General features: G+C 36.6%; 2 protein-coding genes and 1 pseudogene across 2 annotated transcripts; all 3 read left to right on the top strand.

Annotated features, from left to right (window-relative positions):
- The first annotated feature begins 9,975 nt into the window (after nt 1-9,975).
- LOC125583904 lies at nt 9,976-11,599 on the top strand. Its single transcript, XM_048751470.1, has 3 exons — nt 9,976-10,252; nt 10,368-10,703; nt 10,781-11,599. The coding sequence occupies exons 1-3, from the start codon at nt 10,102-10,104 to the stop codon at nt 11,452-11,454; spliced, it is 1,161 nt and encodes a 386-aa protein (XP_048607427.1). The 5' UTR covers nt 9,976-10,101; the 3' UTR covers nt 11,455-11,599.
- A 9,175-nt stretch (nt 11,600-20,774) lies between these two features.
- LOC106433594 lies at nt 20,775-23,855 on the top strand (annotated as a pseudogene).
- A 721-nt stretch (nt 23,856-24,576) lies between these two features.
- Nucleotides 24,577-26,259, top strand: LOC106433595. The gene is made up of 3 exons (XM_013874422.3): nt 24,577-24,864; nt 25,001-25,336; nt 25,415-26,259. The coding sequence occupies exons 1-3, from the start codon at nt 24,606-24,608 to the stop codon at nt 26,077-26,079; spliced, it is 1,260 nt and encodes a 419-aa protein (XP_013729876.1). The 5' UTR covers nt 24,577-24,605; the 3' UTR covers nt 26,080-26,259.
- Nucleotides 26,260-27,452: the final 1,193 nt, after the last annotated feature.

Genomic DNA, 27,452 nt, shown 5'->3' with positions numbered 1-27,452 from the left:
TTAATTTTCAATTGCAAAAGTGACCTCTTTAGACGACTTACCTTTAAGTCTTCTGGACGACTTAATGCTAAGTCGTCTGCGGCAATGTTTATTGAACTTCTTCATTTCCTTTTCTCTATGTTTACTAATGTGTTTTATTTTGAATATTTGCAGATGATTTTTCAGTTACATGCAGTGTATGGAGAATGGTTGTTGAGAGATTTCCGTTGGGATTTTGTGGTTGATGATCTCAAAGGAGGAAGATTGTTTTTATTGAATGAAGATTCAACACATGCTGAACTTGTTGCAATGGCTCAAGAAGATTATAACCTGGACATGAGAACAGTGAGTGTGGAGATTAGCTACTCATTACCAGCAGAAATGATGATGGCTCCAGGCAGTCTTCCCATTCATGTTACAAGTGATAGACAAGTTCGAAACTTGCTGGAGATACTCAAAACCCATAGAGTATGTCTTTGTGTATCAAGCCGCAGCAAGGTCGAAACGGTTTCAGAGAAAAGGGATATTGATGAAGCTGGTGAATGGGAAAAAGATGTTGGTGATAATGATGAAGCTGGTGAATGGGAAGAAGATGTTGGTGATAATGATGAAGCTGGTGAATGGGAAGAAGATGGGGAGGAGGAAAATGGGGAGGAGGATGCTGATAATTCTATTGTTGGTGAAACGGATCAGAATGGTGGGGATTACAGTCTTTATGGAAAGGTTCCAGATGAGGACGAGGAAGATGATGATAATATTTGTTTTGAAGAAATCCAAAAGACATATGCTAAGACAAATGCTATTGAAGGAGGAAAATCGAATGGTACCAGTATCTATGTCAACCAGAGTTTTGTTAGCAAGGGTGCTCTGCTTTCAGAGCTGCGGTTGGCAGCAGTGAGGGGTAAGTTTTCTTTCAAATTATACAAATCAACGAAAACTCTCGTTGTGGCAACATGTCCGGTTAGCTATTGTGGATGGAAGGTCAGAGCGAGTGTCAAACATGGGACAAACACGTTTTGGGTAACAAAGTATGTGGAAAAACATTTATGCTCAGCGGGAGACCGAATCGCTCAGCGGAGACACTGTACTCCGAAGTATGTAGGTAGTCTTTTCATTGATCGTGTTGGAATCATTGATGGGATAACTCCGCAGCATATCACTGATGCAATGAGGAACATGTTTGGCATGGCGCTTGATTACACCACTTCATACAGAGCACTGTTATATGCACAAAGATTGGTGAGAGGATCAGCAGAAGAAGGGTATTCGCGTCTGGCATCATATCTCGAGCAAATCTCCATTGCAAATCCTGATTCTATCACGGCGATAGAACTTGATTCTATGAAAAGATTTAAGTATCTATTTCTCTCTTTTGGAGCTTCTATCAAAGGTTTTAAGTATCAGAGAAGGGTCATTGTGGTGGATGGAACTCACCTAAGTGGAAAGTATGGAGGAACTATGTTAGTTGCAGCCGCACAAGATGGCAATTTTCAGATATTCCCATTGGCTTTTGGGATCGTGGATGAGGAAGATATACCTTCTTGGGAATGGTTTTTCACAAAATTGGCTAGTTGTATATCTCATGACAAGCCTCTGGTGATAGTCTCCGACCGGCACAAGGCCATTAAAAGTGCGTGTGATAAGGTGTTTCCTTGGGCAACCCGAGGAATATGTTATTATCACCTTCAAGATAACATTGTCAAAAAGTTTAAAGGGAAACATCTCATGTACTTGGTGAAAGGGGCTGCTTATGCTCACACGGTTTACGATTTTGACCGGTACATGGCTGAGATACGGAGTGCAAACCCGGAACTTGCAACGTATTTGGAGAAAGCCGACGTCAGGCTATGGTCAAGGGTTTATTGTAAGGGGAACAGGTTCAACATAAAAACAAGCAACATTGCTGAATCTATTAATTCCGCACTGAAGCGAGCAAGAGGATTTCCGATTACGTTCCTGCTGGAGTTCATAAGGCAGAAGTTAGGAAAATGGTATTGGAAAAGGAGACAAGATGCTTTGAGTCTCACAACTGAACATAGCGGGGGTGTTGAATACTTGCTTGCTGTTCGAGAAGAGATAGCGGGTACGATGACGGTCGAACCAATTGATGGATGGCATTTCTTTGTCAAAGGTGGCAAAATGGACTGTGTGGTTGATTTGGAACATGCAAAGTGTGATTGTGGTGTCTATGGAGTGGAGAAAATACCTTGCTCTCATGCTATAGCTGCTGGAATACATGCTGGTTTGCATATCTCCACACTTGTATGTCCACTGTACTCAAAGAATTATCTGTATGCAGGATACTCAGAGAATATATATCCTATCGTGTCACAACATATTGAGGAACGAGAATGCTTTCCTCCAGAACTAAAGCGTGGTCGGGGGAGACCGAAGAAATCAAGATGGCAATCTTGGTTGGAGCTATCTAGGATGAGAGGACACAAACCCAGGAAGAAACACAGGGCACGGAGATGCTCAAACTGCAAGGAAACTGGCCATACGAAACCACAATGTACACAACCAGTTGACTAGTTGTCCAGACGACCTAAATTTAAGTCGTCCAGTCTTGATTACCCGTCCAGACGACTAAATTTTTAGTCGTCCAGTGTATTTTATTTTTAGACGACCTTCTACTAAGTCGTCCAGTGTATTTTATTTTTAGACGACCTTCTACTAAGTCGTCCAGTGTATTTTATTTTTAGACGACCTTCTACTATCCCTTCAAGTGTATTTTATTTTTAGACTACCTTCTACTATCCCTTCAAGTCGTCCAAACCTTCTAGACGACTTATTTGTAAGTCGTCCAGTTGGAAAACCTTCCAGACGACTTATAATAAGTCGTCCAAACCTTCTAGACGACTTATTTGTAAGTCGTCCAGTTGGAAAACCTTCCAGACGACTTATTTCTTCCAGACAACTTATATATTTACAAGTTCAAATACAAACACTAATCTTCCAGACAACTTATATATTTACAACTTATATATTTACAAGTTCAACTTATATATTCAAATACAAAGACAAGTTCAAATACAAACACTAATCTAATCATACAAGCCCACGAACTTATCACCATCCACATTTTCTTTTAGATGCTGATCAACAAGCTCCTTCCATATATCCACCGCCATATTATCCCTCATTTTCTTTGCGTTGCACCTAGCAAAGTCTTTAGGGTCAAAGGAGACACCGAGAGCATGACATTCAATGTACTTTACAGTGTACACGCCACAATCACCATTGTTGGCCGTGGGTACACCTTTCAGCGGTCTCTCATATGTGTATGGCTCCAACCCGTATTTGACCCGTATTTCGTCGGTGGCTGCGCACTCAACAAGCAGATAAGGGACCATCTGGAGAAAAGGCTCCATTATCGCATCCCATGCGTCTGGTACACTAGATGAAGGTATGCTGTCCCAGACGACTATGTGCCTCTTAGGGATCGATATCCAAATAGCAACCCAATGCTTGTCGTCCAAGTTCACTGGCGCATAGATATCATCAATGTCCTCCCCCCACTTCTTGTTTGATTGGCAAAATGAAGGTATTGATCCGTCATAAAAATACGACGCCCCACCAGGTAGAACTCTTCCTAAACCTTTGTGATCAGGTTCCGATGTTTTGAAGAGGTGATACTGCTCTCTCCAAGACTGGGAAAAGTTGTGATCCAGGAAGCACATTCGCTCGCTCCTGAAAGCTTGTGGGTTCTCCTGATACCTCTGCCTTAGCACATTAATCCAAGCATCTATATGCTGCATATTAAATATAACAAGTTAGAAGTTACCAGACGACTTAAATATAAGTCGTCTACGTGGTCGTCCAAGTAGACGACTTTCCAGACGATTTATCTTTAAGTCGTCTGGAAAGTAGTCTACTTGGACGACTTTGTAGACGACTTAAATCGTGTGCAGAAGACTTACGCAGTCTTCCAGCCATCCTCTGGCTGTCCGGAGGAAGTGGTACCACCTTGTTGGTGATGTACGTGGTTTGTCCTCGGTCTTAGTTAAATAATGACTGCAAACAAAAAAAGCAATCAGTTTTGGACGACTAAATCAAGCTATTATGGGTAAAGCAATCACTTACGGATCAGTTTTCAACCAATCAGCGAGTTCCTTCAACCGATCTTTGTTTACTGGCGGAAATGGATTATAGGCTGCCACTTTATCTTTTTTTTTCTCTGCCGTATAAGGAGATCTCACAGTGGGAGCAGGTTTCTTCGCTCGTTTACTCTTTGCACGCTTGTCCAATACAACCAGGCTCGGTTCTGAAACTGGATCGCTTGGCTCGGTGGAAGCGAGGCTCGGTTGTTGATCGGTGGAAGCGAGGCTCGGTTGGTGATCGGTGGAAGTGACAGCAACAATCTCTTTGGAGGTCTTATTTACCGAGTTCGCCTCGGTTGATGTATCCTCCGGCAACCATCTCTGCAATAAAAGTTGCACACAAGTTAACTCTGGACGACTTAAACAAAAGTTGTCTGGACGACTAGTTGGACCTGGACGACTTAAAATTAAGTCTTCCGTGGTCAACTAGTCGTCCAGACAACTTACGTTTAAGTCGTCCAGGGTCAACTAGTCGTCCAGACAACTTTTACAGTCGTCTGGACAACTAGTTAACCCTGGATTTGATACTAACCTCTTTGATTTGAGGAGGCTGTTTCTTTTGAGGAGGAGGCTGTTTCTTTTGAGGAGGAGGAGGCTGCTGCTGTTTCTTTTGAGGAGGAGGAGGCTGCTGTTTGGTTTGATGAGGAGGAGGCTGGTTACTAACCACGGTTTCATTGGCATGAGGGGTAGCCTGTTTGTTTCTACCCCCGGTTTCTTTGGCAAGAGGGGTAGGTTGTTTATCTTGAGGGGTAGCCTGTTTGTTTCTACCCCCGGTTTCTTTGGCAAGATGGGTAGGCTGTTTATCTTGAGGGGTAGCCTGATTGGTGACACCAACCTTCTTCTCCACAGCTTCCAATCTATCGGACAACTTCCTAAACTCCCTCATGCACTTATTAAACCCTTTTTCATGCAGTCAGCTACGCCCTTGAACATAATTTCCAACTCCTCTCTGGTCACCCCTCTAGCCTCTTCTCTAGCCTCTTCACTAGCCACTTTAGGAGCCTCTTTACGAGCTTTCTTCCGAGGTCTTGGATTGTCTTCCTCCTCCTCCTCCTCCTCCTCCAACACAACCATCTCTTTGGCCTTCTTTGATGGAGTCACAACCTTAGGTTTTGTATTGACCTTAGTACCAGTGACTTCCCAGCAATCCATGGTCCACTTCCACGGTCTCCGCTCATACATGACTTTAATGATGTTCTCCGCGGGCAGGTCCTCAACCTCAGAGTCCCATTTTGGCCACATTTCACTAATGTCCTTCTCAACAAAGTTGATCACGCGGGTCTGCAGTAAATAGAAGAATCGAGTTAGATATTTGAAAAAAAATACTAAATAGACGACTTAATTATAAGTCGTCTACTAAGTCGTCCAGCTGGAAGACCTTCCAGACGACTTATAATAAGTCGTCTAATAAGTCGTCCAGATGGAAGACTTTCCAGACGACTTAATTAAGTCGTCCGATAAGTCGTCCAGCTGGACGACCTTCCAGACGACTTATAATAAGTCGTCTGCGCAGTCTTTTGGATTGAAGTAAATACCTGACTCAAGATAGCAGCTTTCATTGATCTGCGGCCTCTGCTGCCCTCGTAAGCCAGTATCGGTGGAGACGGACTGTCTGCTCTGGGACCACCAATACTAGCACCCAATTCCGGCATAGCTGTGTACGTCCAGACCTGAAGAACTTGTATAAACCCATCCACGGTGTAACAGCCAGCAATTTCTTTGTTCCACAAAGAGTCCATCAGCACCTTAAATGCGACTCTCCCCCATGGATAATTCTCAAACCGTTCTAAATCCATCACTAGCCTTGCCAGAGTAGATCGTGTAGCGGTTGAAAACTTTCTCCCTTCAATGAATCCAGTGAAGATGGAGAGGTACGCGAGCCGCTTGCGATCTTCCCTGGACCAATCCCCGCATCTCTGCAGTGCTGCTATTATCTGATCAGTAGTTGGCCCAGCTTCCAGATGAACTCCCAGCATCCCCCAGAAAGAAACCATCTCTGGGGTAACGTCACATTTTGGTGTCTCAAGGTCCTCGATGTACTCGCAGTTTAGACCAGTGAGGTTTTCAAACTCTAACAGTGAAAACCTCAAAGGTTCTGGACCAACGAGAGACCACATCTCATACTTCTTCTTAATGTCCAGCTTGAAACTGAGCATGTAGTGAACCAGCCTTGAAGCCCAACCAAATCCCTGCTCCTTGAACTTGATGAAAACTCCCAAACTCGACTCCTTGAGCTCTTCAAATTCGTCATCAGTAAGAGCTTTCCTAAGAGCAGTATGCAACTTGCTGTTATCCGTATGATACGAAATGCTATTGTGGGCTTCTGGTTCTTCCCCTGATGTGTATAACCTACGGGGGAGTTCTGGAATATCCATCCTTTTTGTCTGCAAAATAATCAAAGACAACAATAAGTCCAGACGACTTAGTAGACGACTTAAATTACTTACAAGTCTTCCAGTCGCAGAAGGAGTTGGAGTACTCGTCATTGCGGTTATAGATCTGAAAAAATAAACGTGAAACGGTGAGAATGAGTAAATTGATAGAGACAACGTTTTATGTTCATCTTTTCCTCGAGATTGATGACTTAGCGGCGTTAGGGTTTACAGAGAAACGGCGCTAAGGTTTACAGAGAAGAAGCGGCGGCGCTAGGGTTTAGAAGAAGCGGCGGCGCTAGTGTTTAGAACGTTGGTGACCACGGTGGCGAGGGCGACGGTTTGTTCGGAAATAGTGGAAGCGGCGGCGCTAGGGTTTAGAGGAATCGGCGGCGCTAGGGTTTAGAGGAATCGGCGGCGCTAGGGTTAGAAGAAGCTGCGGCGACAACGGTGAGAATGAAGTGAGATAGATAGCCGATGTTGAGAACGATGGTTTGTTCGGAAATCGTGGGAATTCGAAATCGCCTTTGAGAGAGAACTGTTAGGGTTTCTGAATATCGCGAAAAATGAAACAAAAAAAAAAATCACCTTATATATTGGGTAAATAATCCGGTTAGCTTTAAAATTACATTGGTAAACTTTAAGGTTTGGTCCGGTTTAGACGACTTATTCTGGCTGATAATGTACAACAGACGACTTAATATTTAGTCGTCTGTTTTCAGACGACAAAATATTAAGTCGTCCTAGACCCTAAAATGAACCCCTAAACTAAAATGACTAGATTAACTAACTAACCACGTTATAAAATCAAATTATACTTAAATAGTGTTTACTATACACAGAAATGAACACGCATAAGTAATTTTAAAAATTTTCAAAAACGGTTTTAATGCTTTCCAAAATCTAACCCTAAGAACACATACAATACTACAACATATGTTGATGAAACATAAACTTAAGAATATCATGACTCACTACTTTCACTCATCTATGCTGAAAACAATTGAAATTTGTTATATCTTAATTTATACCTCCTAAGACATATGTTAATTACATAATTCCCATTTTTCACTTATCAAAATATTTTTTACAAAATTTTTAAATTATGTTTAAGACTAACTGTCCAGACGACTTTAAGTTAAGTCGTCTGGACGACTTATTTTCAAGTCGTCTAAACAGACGACTTGCGAGGGGTAGAAACGTAAAAAGAATTCCGTTTTTTTGTTTGGTCACAAGGGGATAGTTGTAATTTCAATAGCCTTTTAGGTTACTTTTGCCTTTGACCCAAGTTGGGGTATTGTTTTGGGTTTGACTCCAAGTTTTGAGTCACACTTGGCAATTCTCCCATTATTAAATTAAGTATCTTTGTTATATTTATTTATGTAACTTTGAATCGATCAACACTTTAGTTTACTTTTACTATTTGATTATCAAAACAACATATATTAAATTATACATAATCTTTTTTTTTTCTTTCTTTTTTTTTTAATTATACATAATCTTACTAAAATATATATACAAATCTAAGACAAGAATAAAACTACATAAAAATAACAAATTTAATCAAAATTTTAATATGTATAGCAAAAATATCTTAGTTGAATTGAAAAAAGTAAATGTTATCAAATATATCTAAGTAAGAACCAAATAGTCGAGATATTATATATCCAAAGATATATGTCTTATTAAATTAAGATAATGTTATTTAAAATAAACCATGCATATTTATAACAATATAAATAACAGAATAATTAAAAATTTAAAATAAAATCTTAATAAATTGTTGTAATGTAAATTATTATATAATAATTTATTTTATAAATATTTATACCCGTGCATGAGCACGGGAAAATCACCTACTAAGTAAAATATAATTTATCGATATTTTTTGCTGTAATTGAAAGATATTATAGTCAACTAAATATATGAAAAGAAATAAAACATTTCAATAATACTATTTATAAACAATATTTAGTCAATTAAAAATATATCAGTTTATGTTATTTAATTATTTTATGTAATCATCTAAGCAAATAGATAGATATATAAAAATATTTCTATTACTTTGAAATTTTTTGTATTGTTTAAAATTATGTTTTAAAAGAAATAATATTTATTTTTCTAATATCAAGATTATCTGTGTAAATTTTTTTTAATGAATTCACATTATATACAAATTTATATTTTCATCTAAGAAAATATAGATATAAAGAAAGTATTTTATTACTTCAAAATTATATTTTATGCTATTTAAAATATTTTAAAAATGTAATATTATTATTTTGTGAACTTTCCCTTTTATTTTATGAAATCACCTTTTTAACTTTATAAAAATTTTCCTTTTTTATTATCTGTATATGTTTTTCGGAAAATTTTAAAAAAGGAAACTAAATAAAATAAATAAATAATATTATTTTAAATGTAATATTTTAATTCATTAAAGGTATCAGTGTAATCAACCATCGTAAGAGTTAACGCGAGAGCGACACATAGGAAACTGACTTTTCAAATATAGAGATTTTTTTTTAAATTTGAATTCATTCCCAAAACTCAACTTAACTCTAAACCCTAAGTCTTAGATTAATTAACCCTAAGGTGTAAATGCATATTTACCATTCAATAAAACTTTTTTTGGTCATTTTCCTCCTTGAAAGTCTATTTTGTGAAAATAAATTAAAAATGACTATCTAACGGAATTTCTCTAAATTATTTGGGTCAGAAAATATAATCTTGAGAGTATAGGCGTTAATAGTAAATAATAAAAGAGTACTGATAATGGGCTTTTTCTAGTCTGAAAGTTGTGATAGTAACCTTGATGCATGTTGCTGTTTTGGAACTCGTTGGATGGTTGCTTGTTGTAACATGTTGATTGAGAGAGACTTACTGAACATCTTGACTGGCGGAACAGTCGAAAACGTAAGTTTGTTTAAGTCTCACTGGTTTGCTGAATTTGATTTGAAGTTGTTCCACCTTTTTTTTTTTTTGGGGGGGTTGGGGGGGGCGGGGGTGAGGGGGTGGGGTGGTGTAGGTGTGTGTAGGTAAATGAGCAGCAAGCCAAGAGGAAACAATTACGAACGAGAATACTAGTACTATGGAAGTCTCTTCTTCTTCTTCTTAGACAAGGACTAATAATCATAATAACAATTCAACACAAGTTGAGCCTTATAGAAGTGAATCAGAAGATTCAAAGTGAGAGGTCTGGTCACTATATCTTACGAAAAGATAAAAGATCGGGTTGAGCAAATTATATGTCCTAGCTAGCTAGAAAATCATGTCCATGATTAGATTAGATGATCTCTTCCTGAACCATTTGGATTGGAAAATTGTTTCTTGTTCAGAACATTAAAGGTTCTGTGCTGTGACCTGAGTTTCTGTTTCTCTATTAAGACAATTTCAGACAACTCTTTGAATCAATCAAAGAATTAAAGAACACATGCAATCTGCCTTTCTTTTCCTAGGCTCTCGGTTCGGTTCGATAATACCGGTTCGGTTAAATGTGCAGCTAGCTAAAAAAATTTCAAAACATGAACAGAGACACTGTCTCTTTCAGAAGTTTCACTGCATCTCGAATAGTACTATTTTTTTTCCTCTCATGGAAGTTTCTATTTGCCGTGCTGCGTCTCTCTTCTACCGCGTGAGTTGCAATTCTAATGGCGACGGAATCAATTTGCCTTAACCCTTTATCTTTCGCGAGGTTAACCAAAAACCCATCAAATCAATTTCGTAAAAGGAGAAACCTTTCCTGTCGAATTCGTCGATCTCAATTCGGTGCAATCTGCTCGAAAACATCTGATTATCAAGGTAACATCAGCTCTCCTATTCTAATTGTGTATCTAAATTAGGAGTGATAGGGTTTGTATGATCATCGAAGCTTATGTTCAAAGATGATACTTTTGGTTCTGTTTCCACTCTTTAGATTACCAGAGCTATGCAAGACCTTTGCGTCTCCTTCCAGCAGAAGAAGTGAAAGTTTCTACTGCGAACCCATCCTTAACTGTGACCGAGTCTCGCTCTCTTTATAAGGTGAAGCTGCAGACAAGTAACGTGTTCGGTTCAGGGATCAGCGATATGAATGCTAGAGTTCTTTTATGCTTGATAGACGACAAGGGTGATTCGGTGTTACAGACAATACCTGCAACTTTGTCAAGCAATGATGAAAGCTTCAAGTTTCAGAGAGGCTCCGTTGATGAGTTCACGTTTCTAGGGCCGGAACTCGGCAAAATCAGAGCTGTTTGGATCAGTCTTGAGTCTGGTTAGCTTCTTTCACATAGATAGCTTTGTTTTAGTTAAGCTTTTGGGAGTCATGTGTTGTTCTGTTTTCATGTTTAGGCCAATGGAGAGTTGGAGGAGCGAGCTTGTGGGTTGTTAAAGGACCTGTTCCTGGAGAGACCAATGTAGAAGAAGCCTACTGTTACCGATATGATTTTGAAGTGGATGATATCTTTCTTGGAGAGAGCAGTGACCTGTCAATGGTGGAACTCAGACCTTCTCGTATCACCGAACTCACTGACTCCGATCAAATCTCTTCGCCTTCAGCTCCTAATCTTGACCGTACAGTCGTTTCCAACGAGGAAAGCATGGAAGAATACGCAAACTTGAAACTCTCTCTGCTTCTCTATGATGCACTTCTCATCCTTCTCGGAAGCTCTGTCTTCTCCTTCTCTCTAGGTGAACATTCCGCCATTGCCTTCTTCTCTGGTGGAACAGTTGGGTTTCTCTACTTGCTGCTCCTACAGAGATCAGTCGATGAACTGCAAGCACCAGGATCTTCTTCCTCATCCCAAAACTCCAATCAAATCCTCGGTGGAAGACTCAAGATTCCGGTTTTAAGTCTCGCATTTGCCATAGGATTGTCGGTTCTAGCCGTCAGAGGTTACATCGGAGAAGGTCCCATAGCCTTTGCGGTTACTCCAAGAGAGATTGTGGTGGGGACTTTGGGGTTTCTTGTGTGCAAAGTAGCCGTTGTTTTGGCTGCGTTTAAGCCCTTGAAGGAAGGGTCTTAACACTTTTAAGAGAGACAATGGTTTGTCTTCTCCTCTTCCTGGGAATCTCTCACTTGAGTGTTGTAAGCCTGAAAATAGATGTACATAACTTTGTATACAAAAGATATATGTAAATAAGAATAGATCCATGTGTGTCTTCCATTCATCATATGAAATTAATATACCCACGACTTGACTAACTAGGAAAGAATATGGAATTCTCATGGTCGGAAAAATGTAGGAAGATTTTTTCCGAACTATAGAATATGCTCACAAGTGTACTAGTATTGGTCTTGCCTGAAGCGGATGAACCTTTATACAGATGCATCTATATTTGGGCTTGGCTGTGTATTGATGCAACGAGGCAAAGTAATTGCATATACCTCAAAACAATTAATAAAGCATGAAGGGAACTATCGGGCCCACTATTAAAGATGGATGTTGGATATACTGGTTTGGGTTTATTTATGTTTTGATTTTTTGCTGTTCGAGATTTGAATATTTATAAATTTTGGTTTGGATTCGCTTCACATTTTTGTGGATTCAGTTCGGTTTTTCGAAAATTAAAATTTTGGATCCATCCGGATATTAACAAGTTATGGTTTGGTTCAGTTTTTCGGATCCAAATATTTTGTCCAAATCTATACAATATTGATGTGATACGATAGAATTAATTAATAAAATTATTATGTTTTAAAATGTAATATTAACAATTATGTAATACATTTTAATTTACAAATATATTTTATACTAATTAATACAAACAGAAATTTAAAATTTAAAACAAATATCCGCGCAAACTCTAGTTAATTACTAAAATATTAGGTGAGGGCCCACACCTTGTGTGGACTAACATATATTTCTTAACAAAATTTGTTTTAATATTAGTTTTGTATTTAAACTAAGTTATTAATTTTGACACAAATATTAAATTTGTGTTTTTGTGTGTTTTATTTTTATTTTAAACCAAATCCCTATTTTTGTATGGATTTTCTTTTTTCTTTCTCACGGTTGATATACAATTCTTCTATTTGAAAATAAAATTATTCGTAAATTCAATTTTAACAGAGTATCTTTCAATATTGAAGAGTGATGATATCTATATAAATTACATTGGTTTGGCTCGAGTTGGTAGTATTAGAGTTACTTTGTTTAGATATAGTGTTCTAGTGAATAGATATATGGTACATTTTCCAATAAATCTCATGGTTTATTTTTTGGTGGTCCAAACGGAAGCCCACTCATCTCAAGTTGATAAGAATACGAAAAAGAGACTTTAGTGGTACACCCATGAAGTTTTCCACTACCTAAAAACTTCTAAAGCGGAAAAACGATTCTTTATAGCTATAAAGACCAACATGAGTAAAGCCTACGACATGCTAGAGTGGAGTTTTATCAGTATCGTGTTTAAAAAAATGGGTTTCCATCCTACGTTTAAGGTTGATCATGCAATGCATCACCACAGTAAGCTACACCTTTATAATCAATGGAGCTACAAGAGGTTATGTTAAACCAGGAAGAGGAATTAGACAGGGTGATCCGTTGTCGCCTTACCTTTTCATCCTTTGCTCTGAAGTTTTAACAGGCTTGTGTTCAAGTGCTCAAGCAAAAGGCCTTATGAAGGGGATCTCCATCGCTTCCCACTGTCCAAGTCTCAACCACCTCCTCTTCGCCGATGACACCATGTTTTTCTGCAATGCAAATAAGAAAAATGCTGAGTCTTTAAAGTCCATGCTCTCAACATATGAAATAGTCTCCGGCCAGCTGATTAACAAGCAAAAATCATCAATCTTCTTTTCTAAAAGAACCACACAGGAGGGGTATGAGTATGTCTGAAGGGAATGAAGTAAGTTGAGGCTGAATCTCTATGTTGCAGTTACAACAAGATATTTCACAATCGTTGTTGCAACCTACACACGAAGAACAACAAAAAAAACTAAGAACATTCTCTAAAGATACCTCAACTTATCTTTGTTTCTAGAAATTGTATTCAAAGTTATAGTACCTTCCACAGTAAGAAACCGAGGCTTCTCATGTTCCTGAGAACTTAGTAGGAACTAAAACTGTTCGGTTCCTGGAGCAACATCATTTGCTGTGCTAATAATGAACAAAGAGACGAAGAACATAGCTACATTTGTGGGTGACATCTTTCTTCTTTTGTGCCAGTACTAGCAGTTATACTTATACAGTCAATCAATCATATGCCAAGTAAGTTGAATCACCAAATACTGATGTGAGCTTTTCTATGGAAATAGTCTCCGGCCAGTTAGTCTTATACAGTCAATCAATCATATACCCATTATTCTAAGTTTGAAGGGAATGATCACACATTGTGGAAACGAGGGGTAGGAGTGTCTCCTGTGACCCCGGTATTCGCTACACTTCGTCAAAAAAAGCTACAAAAGTAGACAAGTCAATGAGATGAACAAGATAAATTGCATCAGCATCAACGTTAATTGAAATTGAAATTATAGAGATTCAGAGAAGAGAGATATAGGGAGAAAGGAGACTAGAATAAGACTACCTGTTTACTCATATACATGCTAGAGTAAGAGTCCATGTGTCCCTTTATTGATACTCCCAAGATTTAGCCTACACATTTATATGCATAAATGAAGTCAGTAGAGGGGTATGTCAGGCGGAATCAGCTAAGCTGTGGGCTGGAAGGTTTGATTGCTAAGCTAAGGTCTAGTACATGAAGTGCCTCTAAAGTTGGTACTGATCTGATGTGGCTTGCAATATTGCAGAGGTAAAAGTAGTAAGTTTAAAATTGTGTGATTCCCTGCTGTTTTCAAACTTCTTTCAGAGAGACTGCCTGTATGTTTTGTTTGAAAACAAGCAAAAGGGTAAGTCTGGGGGAGTTGATAGGCCAAGGACTTTACCCATTTTAAGCCATGGTTTATATGTGTTTTTATAACTAATTATTATATTATAAAGTCTATTTATTATATTTATAAGATCAGAGGTGATTTGGGAGAAAGTGATGATTTTGGAGCATTTTGGAGATATTTGAAGGAAGCATCCGAGCTGACCATCGAGATGACCATCGGTCGACACTCAGAGACAACAATTGATCGATGCACATCTTGTGACATCGATCAACAGCGAAGCGCGCAGAAAGCCCGTTTGGTTTCAGACGAGTTTCAGACGACTTAGAACCCAAGTCTTCACCAATTTACAAGATTACCCCTAACGAGTTTTAACCTAATTATATAAGCTTTGCCAACATGTTTGAGACAAAGTGGTGCTTTATTGTTTTACTATTTTCACAGCAAAGAGGTTTTCTAGGATTTTTAGTAGATTGAAGAGAAGATCCAAAGATATTTTGTGATTGGAACTCCATTGATATCTATATATTTATCTATGCATTTTTTATACCTTATTGATGTTGTGAATTGCTTGGACATGTCTGAGTAGTTCTCTTGTTAGATTTTAGGGTTTAAATAGGTTATAAGGGATTAGCCCCAACTATAGATTGCTAAATTGTGATATTTTTCTTTAGGATTGTCATTAATGTCTGCTTCTAGATTATGTACCTAGAACTTGCCCTAGGAGTTGTAGATATAAGCGATAGCTTGCATCACACCCTGAATCCATCCTAACTGAGCTAAGATTGCTAGAGTAAGGCGAGAGTTGATCTAGGAAGCTTAGTGAGCACATTCGCACATTAACGCTTGACCAAAAGCGTCGATCGATATTCGTATCGAATAATCGGTCGACGGTTCAACAAGTGCATTGATCGATATTCCTATAGAATCATCGATCGACACTAATATAAGGTCATTAGACAAACCGAGAAAGCGGGAGCCTAATGGTTTGTTTATAAGTGTTGAGCTCTATAATATCACGCATACAACTTGTTAGGCATCTGTAGGATTATAATCCTGATTATCTGAATAAAAACCATAAATCTAGCTATTTCCATTTAAGTACCAAAACCCCAATCAATCAATCGAGCAATTACTTTGCTCACAAAACTTTCAATTTTGCATTTAAATCATTAAAACAACCTAGTTTAACCAATCTGATTAGATTTATTAGGTTCCCTAGCTCTCTATGGATTTGATCCCTAAGTACTACAACTGAACCTCTTATTTGAGAGAGTAGTTCACTCCTTAGGGTAATTTGAGTGAGATCAGTAAAACAAACTAAACCGAATGTTTAACCATATGCAAAACCCAGTCATTTTACATTTTTTATTTTATAATTAGCACAAAGTTAATGTTGATTAATTAATAAATAAAAATCTGCATTATTATTATTATGGTAATATAATTAATGATGTGACGTATTGTTAAGGTAATATAATTAATGAAATTGTTTAAATAGATGAAATATGAAAAGACAATTAATGTAATTATACTAATAAAATTACTAAAAAGACATTATATTTTTTTTATTGTTATCAACGTTTCCAAACAATTTTCGTTTATACTGCTATCTATGTTTCCAAACAAACCTAATTTGTACTTGAGTTTTAATAAGATAAATATATCCTCGTGCACAAACAAATCGAGCAACACATACAACACATGATGCCTCATTAGATTTAAAAAAAACTAATATTGCTTAATGATTTATAAGTATATATATTATTAAACAAATTTATAACTCAATCAAAATTAATTAAAAATATGATATATAAGCAAAATTATCTAAAATTATAGAAAAATTGACAAATCTTAAATTCATTAAAAACATGAAAAGTAATAAAAAAATTAGTTGAAAACATGATAAATAAGCAAAATTACCTAAAATTTTAGAGAAATTGACAAATCATAAATTCATTTTAAAAAACAAGTAATCCAAAATTACCTAAAATTATAGAAAAGTTGACAACTCAAGAAAATCACTTCATAAATAATAGTATAGATAACATAGTGATGTTAAAATAAAGAAAAAATAAAATTACAATTGACTGTAATTAACATATTTGTTCAAGTATTTTAAAATCTGAAATATAAACATAAATAAACATAAGGAGTAAATGATCATACAAAAATAAATATAATTTAGGAGAATTTGCCAAAACTAACCCACAACTTGATTTGAACCCCAAACTTATACCCAAACTTGAATCAAATGCAAAACTAACCTAAAAGCCTTGTAAAATTACAGCTCAGCCCCTTGTGACCAAACAAAAAACAGAAGCCATTTTTGCGAATATAGCCCCAGTAAGTCGTCTGAGATGTTGGAAGTCGTATGGACGACTTCAAAGTAAGTCTTCTGGTGTAGCTGATCTTAAAAATAATTTATAAAATTTTTTAAAAATATTTTGATAAGCGAAAAATTAAAATCATGTAATTATTAACAGTTTTAAGTGATATAAATTAAAATATAACAAAATTGAATTATTTTAAACATAGATGAATGCAGGTAGTGAATCATGGTATTTTTTGGTCTAGGGTTTAACAACATATGTTGTAGTATTATATGTATCCTTAGAGTTAGACTTTGGAAAGCTTGAATGTTTTTTTGAAAAATTAAATTTTTACCAATACGTGTTTATTTTTGTGCATAGTAAACACTTTTGAAGTTTAATTTGATTTTATGAAGTGTTTAGTTTGTTAATTATGGTTAGGGGTTATGTTTAGGGTCTTGACGACTTCCATGGAAGTCGTCTGGTGAAGAAATTAAAACAGACGACTTACATGTAAGTCGTCCAAATATTCCCGCCTAAAATTAAAAAAAAATTTATTTTCCCACTTAAATAATTTAAACCAGACGACTTACTTGTAAGTCGTATAGGAAGTCTTCTATTTTAGTTTCCCGCTAAAAATATTTTAATTTCCCGCTAAAAATATTTTAATTTCCCGCTAAAAATATTAAAGTCTTCTGGGCGACTTACAAGTAAGTCGTCTTGGAAGTCGTCTGAATCAAAAATATTTAACCTAATTGGATTTTTTTTGTTTCCCCATGTAAAGAAAAAATTACACATTCTCTCTCTTCCTCTCAAATTGCTGCAACAAAAATGTAATGTTCATCATTCTAAAACTCTTCAACCTCTCTCTAATCTCTTTGACTTGAAAACACCAAACTTTATATGAATTTTTCGGTTTTGTCTCATGTCTTTCTTACTAATCTATCTTTTTTGCAGGTTTTAATCAGATGGTACTCGTCTTCCACTCATTTAAAGGTAGATCTATTAATTTTATATATGTATTTTTGTGTGTTCCCTAAAGGTAGATTTATCTAATCTTCCACTCATTTTCTCTGTTTTTAACCCATTTGAACGTTTTTTGATATGCAGGTTTTTCAGATCTAGAAGACTTCTGGGACGACTTACCTGTTAGTCGTCTAAAATATAATGCACTAGACGACTTCCAGGAAGTCTTCTGACGAAGTCTTCCTTTCATAATATATCTGAGCGTTTTAATTTGGTAAGTTTTTATGTCTGATTTTTCTTCATTTGATAACTTCTTGTTGTATAAAGTTCTTATTTTTCCCAAACTAAGACTCTCCAAACTCACTCTAATCTCTTTGACTTGAAAACACGAAACTTTATATGAATTTTTCAGTTTTGTCTCATGTCTTTCTTAATAATCTATCTTTTTTTTGCAGGTTTTTAATCAGATGGTACTCATCTTCCACTCATTTAAAGGTAGATCTATTAATTTTAGATATGTATTTTTGTGTCTTCTATAAAGGTAGATTTATCTAATCTTCCACTCATTTTCTCTGTTTTTAACTCATTTGAACGTATTTTTATATGCAGGTTTATTCAGATCTGGATTTGATATGCATGTTTTTCAGATCTGAAAGACTTCTGGGACGACTTACCTGTTAGTCATCTAATATATAATGCACTAGACGACTTCCAGGAAGTCTTCTGGCGAAGTCTTCTGGCGAAGTCTTCTTCCATATCAAGTGGAGTCAAAGCTTGTCTATGTAGAGGAATGATCTATAATAGTTTTGTTTGTGGTCTGTTTTGTGATTTGCATGTCTACTCTTTTAGTTGTGAATTTTTTGTAAAATCAGTAATAATGTTTTCCAAGATGTAATACATGTGATAACAATGTGTTTACACATTTACAAATCAATGAAATAATAGACTTCAATAGCCTTTTTCTTATCTTTGGAACTCTCATATGCAATAATAAACTCCAATGGCATTTTTCTCATCTTAATAAACAAGAATGTTGGTAGCTTCATATTGATACAACATTTTAAGAAGCACTTTAACCCTTCTTCCAACTCATAACAATAATCATCATTAGTGTCTATAAAAATAATATTTAAGAGATGGAAACAAACAATAGTAACTAGTCAACGCATATCATATTTTTTATAAGTTTGTGTTGAAAAACTTAGTCAAATTTAGTAAAATTAAATGAGGAAACGTATTTTGAAAATATGAGTTTTACATATCTTTAAGTTACTTATCACTCTTAAAAATACAAGTTATTCAAAAACTAGCGTAGAAGACTTAAGAACTAGCGTTGAAGACTTAAAAACTAGCGTAGAAGACTTCCGCGGAAGTCTTCTCGGATCAGTTTAAGTTATAAATTTCATTCAGTAGCCCAAATATTCATTAATAAACATGAATTAACAAGAAACTGTTAAAAAGTCTTTATAGTTTTAGAGAAAATGCAAGTTTATTAAACATTTACGGAGACGGCATCCACGGAGGTCGTCTAGTAGACTTCGAGAGAAGTCATCCATTTAGGTCATTTTTGCAATTAAAATTTTACAAAGACTCTGTTGTAATGAGTAGGTTAACTCCACAGACTCTGTGTTCATGTCCAGGTTATAATCTTCTTGAGTCATTGCAACAAGATCATCATGTGTCGAACCTTCACTCAAAAATAACATTCTCGCTCCTTTGAAATGATCAACCACAAAATTCCAACATCCATCTTTCAACAATCATTCTCCATGCACTGCATGTAACTGACGCATCATCTGAAAAATTCAAAATAAAATACATTAGCAAACATAGAACAAAGAAAACGAAAGTTTATTAAAGATCGACGCGGACGACTTCAATCTAAGTCTTCCAGACGACTAAAATATTAGTCGTCTGGTCAACGCATAGGTTATTTTTGCAATTGACTTTGAAATCTGTTATTTGAGACGACTGAAAAACAAGTCACCTACTTTTGTTTGGTTTAAAAAAACTCCAAAAAAGCTAGACGACTTACATTTCAATTGTCATAGGTTAGTTTTGCATTTGAATGAATTATTTCAGAAGTTTGACTTTCCTGGACGACTTACATTTCAGTCGTCTGGTGAAAAATTGAAATATCAATAATTTATTAAAACTCGACGACTTATAATTAAGTCGTCATAGGTTAGTTTTGCAATTTAAAAATAAAACTTCAATATTTAATTATATATAGACGACTTACAATTCAGTCGTCCAGGATTTACGAGGTTTGACCAGAATCCCGGAGTAAAATCCTGGACGACTTACATGTAAGTCGTCGGACGGACGACTGAATTGTAAGTTGTCTGGGTATAATTAAATATTGAAGTTTTTTTTTTCAATTGCAAAACTAACCTACGACGACTTACATGTAAGTAGTCGGATTTTAATAAAATATTGATATTTTAATTTTTCACCAGATGACTGAAAAATAAGTCATCCAGGAAAGTCAAAATTCTGATAAAATCCAGTCAAATGCAAAACTAATCTATGACGACTTACATGTAAGTCGTCTAGGTTCTATGGAGATTTTTTTGTAACCAAACAAAAGCAGACGACTTATATTTCAGTCGTCTCAGAAAACAGATTTCAAAGTCAATTGCAAAAATAACCTCTGCATTGACCAGACGACTTCCCAGGTAAGTCGTCTGGACGAACAGATCTGAAAAAAAAACTCGATTTCATACCTTAAATTGGTGAGATAACTTCCTTAGCATACATAAGGTTTCTCCAAACACACAAAATCTCAAACGAAAGTGACCCACCCAAAATCGTTAGCTTCTATAACTCTATAAACCATAAAAAATGTAGAATCAAAATCTTGAGTTTTTTTAGCTGAATGTAGAGAGAAGGTGAGAGATGTTGTGTTTAGTTCATAAGAAAGGAGAAAAAAGAAGGGTAAATCGATTTTGGGAGCATTAAGAGCTTCAAATTGGTTGTTCATGGTGGTTGGGGTATTGATGACAATGACAATATTGTAATTACTTGAAGATGATGAAAGTGAGAGAGTAAAAATGTTATTTTTGAAAAGAAAAAAATAATTTCGTGAATTATATGAACTTCTCGGGTGAATAGAGCAAAACTAATTTAAAAAAAAAGTTATTTTTGTATTTGATTTTGAGTTGCAGGTCAATTTTGCAAAAGGCCATATATATGATATCTTATCTGACCACATATAAATTATACGGTGTGGCAAATTTTGTGTGGATGCTCCATTGTCTTTCCACCTTTCTATCCAAAGCTTTGTCTTTTCTTCTTTGTTAATAATTGAAACATTGTTATAGTTGTTGGAACAAAGCCATTAATTTCATCTTTGAATTCTCTGCAACTAGATGCATCGTTGAGCTCTCAGCAATTATACGTCTTTGTAAGACGAATTTATTCATCTTCTTTTTTTCTTCTCTCCAAACAATTCTCCCAAAAATTATCTTTTCCTTGAGTTTATTAAAAAAAAAAACTCTTTGTGTAGCTGCAGCGATGGGTGGTTGTCTCTCTGTCTCAGTGTCATGTGAAAAAGTTGTGGATAGTTTTTCTCAATGGTTATGTGTCAAAGCGAGCTATATTCACAACCTTGAGGAAAATCTCAGAGAGTTGGAGACAGCCATGGAAGAGTTGAAGGGAAGGCGAGATGATTTGTCAACAAGGGTGGACAACGAGGAGATGAAAGGTCTACGAAGGCTTTCTCAAGTCCAGGTATGGCTTACTAAAGTAGAGAAGCTCGAAAGTGACGTCAATGGTCTGGTCAATGTTAGAACAACTGAGCTCGAAAGGTTATGCGTTTGTGGGGTTTGCTCCAAAAGTTTAAAACTGAGTTATCGTTATGGGAAACGGGTCTTCTTAACGTTGGGCGAGGTTAAGAAACACAAATCTGAAGAGGTTTTTGAAGTTGTAGCGGGGAAAGCTCCAGCGTCTGAGGTGATAGAGAGGCGTATTCAACCTACAATAGTCGGTCAAGAAGAGGTTCTTGAAAAAGCATGGAACCGTCTCATGAGTGATGATGGTGTTGGTATTATGGGGTTGCACGGTATGGGGGGAGTTGGAAAAACTACACTCCTCACTCAGATCAACAATAAATTTATCGAGAAAAAGAATACTTTTGATGTGATTTGGGTTGAGGTGTCTAAAGATCTACAAATCCAGAAGATTCAAAACCAGGTTGCAAAGAAACTAGGCCTCGATGGAGAAGACTGGAGCGGGAAAGACGAAGAGGAAAAGGCGTGTGCTATACACAATGTCCTAAAGAGGAGGAAGTTTGTGTTGTTGATGGATGACCTATGGGAAAAAGTAGAACTAACGCAGATCGGAGTCCCTTACCCAGATAGAGGAAATGGATGTAAAATAGTATTCACCACTCGTTCTAAAGAAGTTTGTGGGCGTATGAGAGTCGATGCTGAGATGGAAGTCCAGTGCTTGCTACCTCAAGATGCATTGGAGTTGTTCAAAAAGGTAGTTGGAGAGACTACGTTAAGAAGTGATCCAAGCATACCAGAGCTTGCAGCCGAAGTTGCTAAAAAGTGTCATCGTCTACCACTTGCACTTACGGTCATTGGCGAGGCCATGTCATACCGACGGACGATTCAAGAATGGAAAAATGCAATTCATGAGTTAAATTCAAACGCTGCTAAGTTTTCAGACATGGAAGATAAGATCCTTCCGCTTTTGAAGTTTAGCTATGATAAGATCCTTCCGCTTTTGAAGTTTAGCTATGGTAGTCTGGTTCGTGCATCATTGTTGATGGAGGTTGAACCGGATCGCGCAATGCTTATGCGTATGCATGATGTTGTTCGTGAAATGGCCTTGTGGATTGCATCTGATTTTGGAAAAGAAGAAGATGCTTTCATTGTGCATGCGGGTGCTCGGTTACGTGAAATGCCAAATGTTGAGAATTGGAAAGTCGTGCGAAGGATCTCACTTATGGATAACTGTATTGGGCATCTCGCTGGTAGTCCTGAATGTCTCGAACTCACAACGTTTCTCATGAATGATAACGTATTGAAGGATATATCGATGGAGTTCTTCAAGTCCATGCCAAAGCTAGTTGTTTTGGATCTATCGAGAAATGGTAGTTTGCTTGAAATGCCAGATGGAATATCAAAACTAGTTTCCTTGCAATATCTCAACTTGGCAGCAACTGGTATAAGTGATTTGCCTATGTGTCTTCTACAAGAGTTGGAAAAACTAATTCACTTGGGGTTGCCTAGACTCCCGACTATTGCTGGGATATCAAGGCTGCAGAATTTGATAATATTGGCTTTAACTTTTCCATCGGATCTCAACACAGTGGAGGAGTTGGAAACCTTGAAAAATTTGGAAGTTTTATACACAGGATTTAAGGATGATCCTCTACCTCTGGAGAAATTTTTGAGCTCTCATAGGTTGACAAGTTGTACCCGAAGGGTAGTCATCACGAATATGGATCTGGAATCATCTGGATTATCACTTCCGGTAACAATAACTGCAGCATCTCTGAGATAAAGATGGGAACAATATGCAACAAAAGCAAGATGGTTAGGCCTCTACACAATCCAAGGAACATATGCTTCTCCAGCCTATCTCTAGTGTTTCTAGGAGATTGCAGATGTCTTAAGGAATTGACATTTCTGATATTCGCTCCAAATCTTGTAGAGTTAGTAATAGACTATGGAATCGATGTCGAAGATATAATAAACAAAGAGAAAGCTGAAGAATCAGGGATTGTTCCTTTTTTAAAGCTGAATCGTCTTGTGTTGATTAGTCTACCAAAGCTGAAGAATATCTATTGGAGTCCTCTGCTTCTTCCATCTCTAGAGAAAGTCGAGATAATGGACTGTCCAAATCTAAAAAAGCTTCCACTCAGCTCCCATAGTGGCAAGCAGGGTGAAGATGGACTCATCATACTCTGCGAAGAGGAAGATGGATTGAAGGTGTGGAATGGGAGGACGAAGCAACCAAAACCCGCTTCTTATCTTCATGCCGAAAAGGTAATTTCTCCTCTTCCCTCTCTTATTTCTTTTCAAAAATGCTTTTGTCGTTTTTTGTGTGTTAATGGCGACAAGGCCTAACAGGTTTCGGAGGCAGCCAAGCTCAAAGTTAATGATGCCATTTGGGTGATCTCTCTCTCTCTCTCTCTCTCTGTGTATTGTTTTGGTTCGTTTGAAGTTTACCTCTGTGTCTCTGCAAACTCATTTTGCATTTGCTTCAACACTGTTACGTTTGGAGTTCTTTGGAGTGCTTTCATTTACTATGCCATTTGCAGTTTTTTTTTCTTTTTTAAAGAACTTCCTCATTTTGAACTCTCTATCTGTTTCTCACACAAACTTGCAACACGTTAGGTTAGCAGGCTCTGATACCACTTGTTAGAAACTGAATGAGAGAAAATGAACTGAATACTTTTTTTATTGATCAAATGCCGAAGCTTACAGGTTTATAAAGAAATAGATAACAAACCAACGTAAACAACTCCATGACTCTACCTAACTTCCTAAAAATTAAAACAAATCGTTTAGTCATTTCCAACGAGGAAAGGATGGAAGAATACGCAAACTTGAAACGCTCTCTGCTTCTCTATGACGCAATTCTCATCCTTCTCGGAAGTTCTGTCTTTTCCGCCATTGCTTTCTTCTTTGGTCGAACATTTGGATTTCTCTACTTGCTGCTCCTACAGAGATGATCAGTTGAACGGAAGATTCAAGATTCCAGTTTTGAGTCAGAGAGACGGTTCCACTGCATTTGCAGTCACTTCAAGAGAGATTCTGGTGGGGACTTTGGTGTTTCTTCTCTCATATATCAAATGTGATTTAAAACTCAGCCGATGGTTCCAGCGCAGAGATCATGTTGACCAAATTATTTGTCCTAGGCCTAGCTAGAGAATCATGTCCATGATTAGATGATATCTTCTCCACTTGTAATGGAAAAATAAAAAAAAACGGTTTCTTGTTAAGAGCACTAAATAAAATAAAGGATTACCGGTTCGGTTCCACTTCATTAATAACCCACCCTGAACAAAGACTCTGTCTTGAACAGAAGTTTCAATGTCTCTCACAAAAAAATGTTTTTTTTTCTTCCCTCTAGTGGAAGCTTCTCTGGTCTGCATTTTCTATGTGCCGTGCGGCGTCTCTCTTCTTCTTCTTCTACCGCGAGAGTTGCTGCAACTGTAATGGCGACGGAATCAATTTCTCTTAACCCCTTATCTTTCGCGAGGTTAACGATAAACCCATCATCTCAATTTCTTAAAAGGAAAAACCTTTCCTGTCGAATTCGTCGAACTCAATTCGGTGCAGTCTGCTCGAAAACATCCGATTATCAAGGTAACATCATCTCTCCTATTCTAATTGTTTATATCTCAGTTTGGCTGATCATCGAAGCTTATGTTCAAGATGTCACTTGTGGTTCTGTTTCCACTCGTTAATCAACTGAGACTGATGAAAGTTTTGGTGGTTTTAGATTACCAGAGTTATGCAAGACCTTTGCGTCTCTTACCAGCAGAAGAAGTGAAAGTTTCTAGTGCGAACCCATCATCCACTGTGAGAGAATCTCGCTCTCTTTATAAGGTGAAGCTGCAGACAAGTAACGTGTTCGGTTCAGGGATCAGTGATATGAATGCTAGAGTTCTTTTATGCTTGATAGACGACAAGGGTGATTCGGTGTTACAGACAATACCTGCAACTTTGTCAAGCAATGATGAAAGCTTCAAGTTACAGAGAGGCTCCGTTGATGAGTTCACGTTTCAAGGGCCGGAACTCGGCAAAATCAGAGCTGTTTGGATCAGTCTTGAGTCTGGTTAGCTTCTTTCACATAGATAGCTTTGTTTTAGTTAAGCTTTTGGGAGTCATGTGTTGTTCTGTTTTCACGTTTTAGGACAATGGAGAGTTGGAGGAGTGAGCTTGTGGGTTGTTAAAAGACCTGTTCTTGGAGAGACCAATGTAGAAGAAGCCTACTTTTACTACCGATATGATTTTGAAGTGGATGATATCTTGCTTGGAGAGAGCAGTGACCTGTCAATGGTGGAACTCAGACCTTCTCGTATCACCGAACTCACTGACTCCGATCAAATCTCTTCGCCTTCAGCTCCTCCCAATATTGGCAGTACAGTCGTTTCCAACGAGGAGAGCATGGAAGAATATGAAAACTTGAAACTCTCTCTGCTTCTCTATGATGCACTTCTCATCCTTCTCGGAAGCTCTCTCGTTTCCTTCTCTCTAGGTGGAAATTCCGCCGTTGCTTTCTTCTTTGGTGGAACAGTTGGGTTTCTCTACTTGTTGCTCCTACAGAGATCAGTAGATGAACTGCAAGCACCAGGATCTTCTTCCTCATCCTCCAGTCAAATCCTCACCGGAAGAGTCAAGATTCCTGTTTTGAGTCTCGCATTGGCCATAGGATCGTTGGTTTTAGCTGTCAGAGGCTACTGTCCCACTGCATTCGCAGTCACTCCAAGAGACATTCTGGTGGGGACTTTGGGGTTTCTTGTGTGCAAAGTAGCTGTTGTTTTGGCTGCGTTTAAGCCCTTGAAGGATGGGTCTTGACACTTTCAAGAGAGACACTGGTTTGTCTTCTCGTCATATCCTGGGAAGCTCTCACTTGAGTGTTGTAAGCCTGAAAATAGATGTACATAACTTTGTATACAAAAGATATATGTAAATAAGAATAGATCCATCTGTATCTTACATACATCATATGAAATTAATATACTGGATGCGTGTGTACATTAGTCTTTAGTAGTCCATGTCTATCTTACTACATCATATGAATATGTTTGTGTACTTTAGTCTTCAGTAGTCCATGTCTATCTTACATATACGTCATATGAAAATGATATGATGTATATGTATATCTGTACTTTAGTCTTCAGTAATCAATGTATTAATCATAGTCAGTGACAGTTTGATTCTTATACAATTTATCTATTATGACTTTAGCTTAATGTTTTGTGAATTTTGTTTTAGAAGAATGTATATTATCAAGGACAAAGGAAAATGTATGTATGGCATACCAAATCAGTTTGTTTTCTTAAGGGTTAAGTAGGATGTCACTGTCAAAGATTTAGTTAGGCAAGCCATGACTATGATTAAAAAGTGAACTTAGGGGGAGAAATTATATCATGGGTAAGGTTTTTTCTCAATATAAGATACACATTTATTTATCATAACTACTAACTACCATTATGTTTATGAAATATTGTCAAAATGTACTTTTAATCATTTGTATAAAACATATAATTAAAGTGGTGTTGAAGAATCATCTCTTATTAAGTCATCACTCTCTTGCCAGTTGCCATCATTGGTCTATTGACATGCATTCTTGTGTGCTTGAACTCATCATTTTATTTCTTTCTATTTCTATAATTTTTCATTTATTTGTTAAGCTCAAAGTAACCTCAATCATAAATCACTCCTTAAATAACACTAGACCCTGATCTGCGCGCCAGCGCGGGTATGAATTTTCAGTTTTTAATTATTTATTTATTAAATGATGTATTTGTAATATTCGTTCATATTATATTCATTAAGTAAATATATTTTTTTGCATCTTAAACTATCTATTTTTTTACGAATGTGTGATATCATATAAAAAATATAAAAAAATGAGTATAGAGTTAATTAGATAATTTTAAAAACAAAAATTTTTCTTTCGTGTGCGATATCATATAAATAATGATCCGCCCAGTTAACAAAAATCATGATTATTTTATGTGTAATTTTTTTTTTATTTTGACCATTTTCTTAAAACTATATTAAATTTTACATATTTTAATTAGAATATTTTTAATATCTTTACCTTTTTATTTGAAATACAACTCAATATTTTTTTAACAATTATAACAAAATATTTAAAAACTATTTTTAGAATTTGTTTGAAAAATATGAAATTACATTTTAAATTAAAATTATCCTAAAAT

The sequence above is a fragment of the Brassica napus genome, chromosome C3 (assembly GCF_020379485.1).
Source record: "Brassica napus cultivar Da-Ae chromosome C3, Da-Ae, whole genome shotgun sequence".
NCBI classification, from domain to species: Eukaryota; Viridiplantae; Streptophyta; class Magnoliopsida; order Brassicales; family Brassicaceae; genus Brassica; species Brassica napus.
The sequence above is the reverse complement of the archived record's forward strand: the minus strand, read 5'-3'. Positions and strand labels throughout refer to the sequence as shown.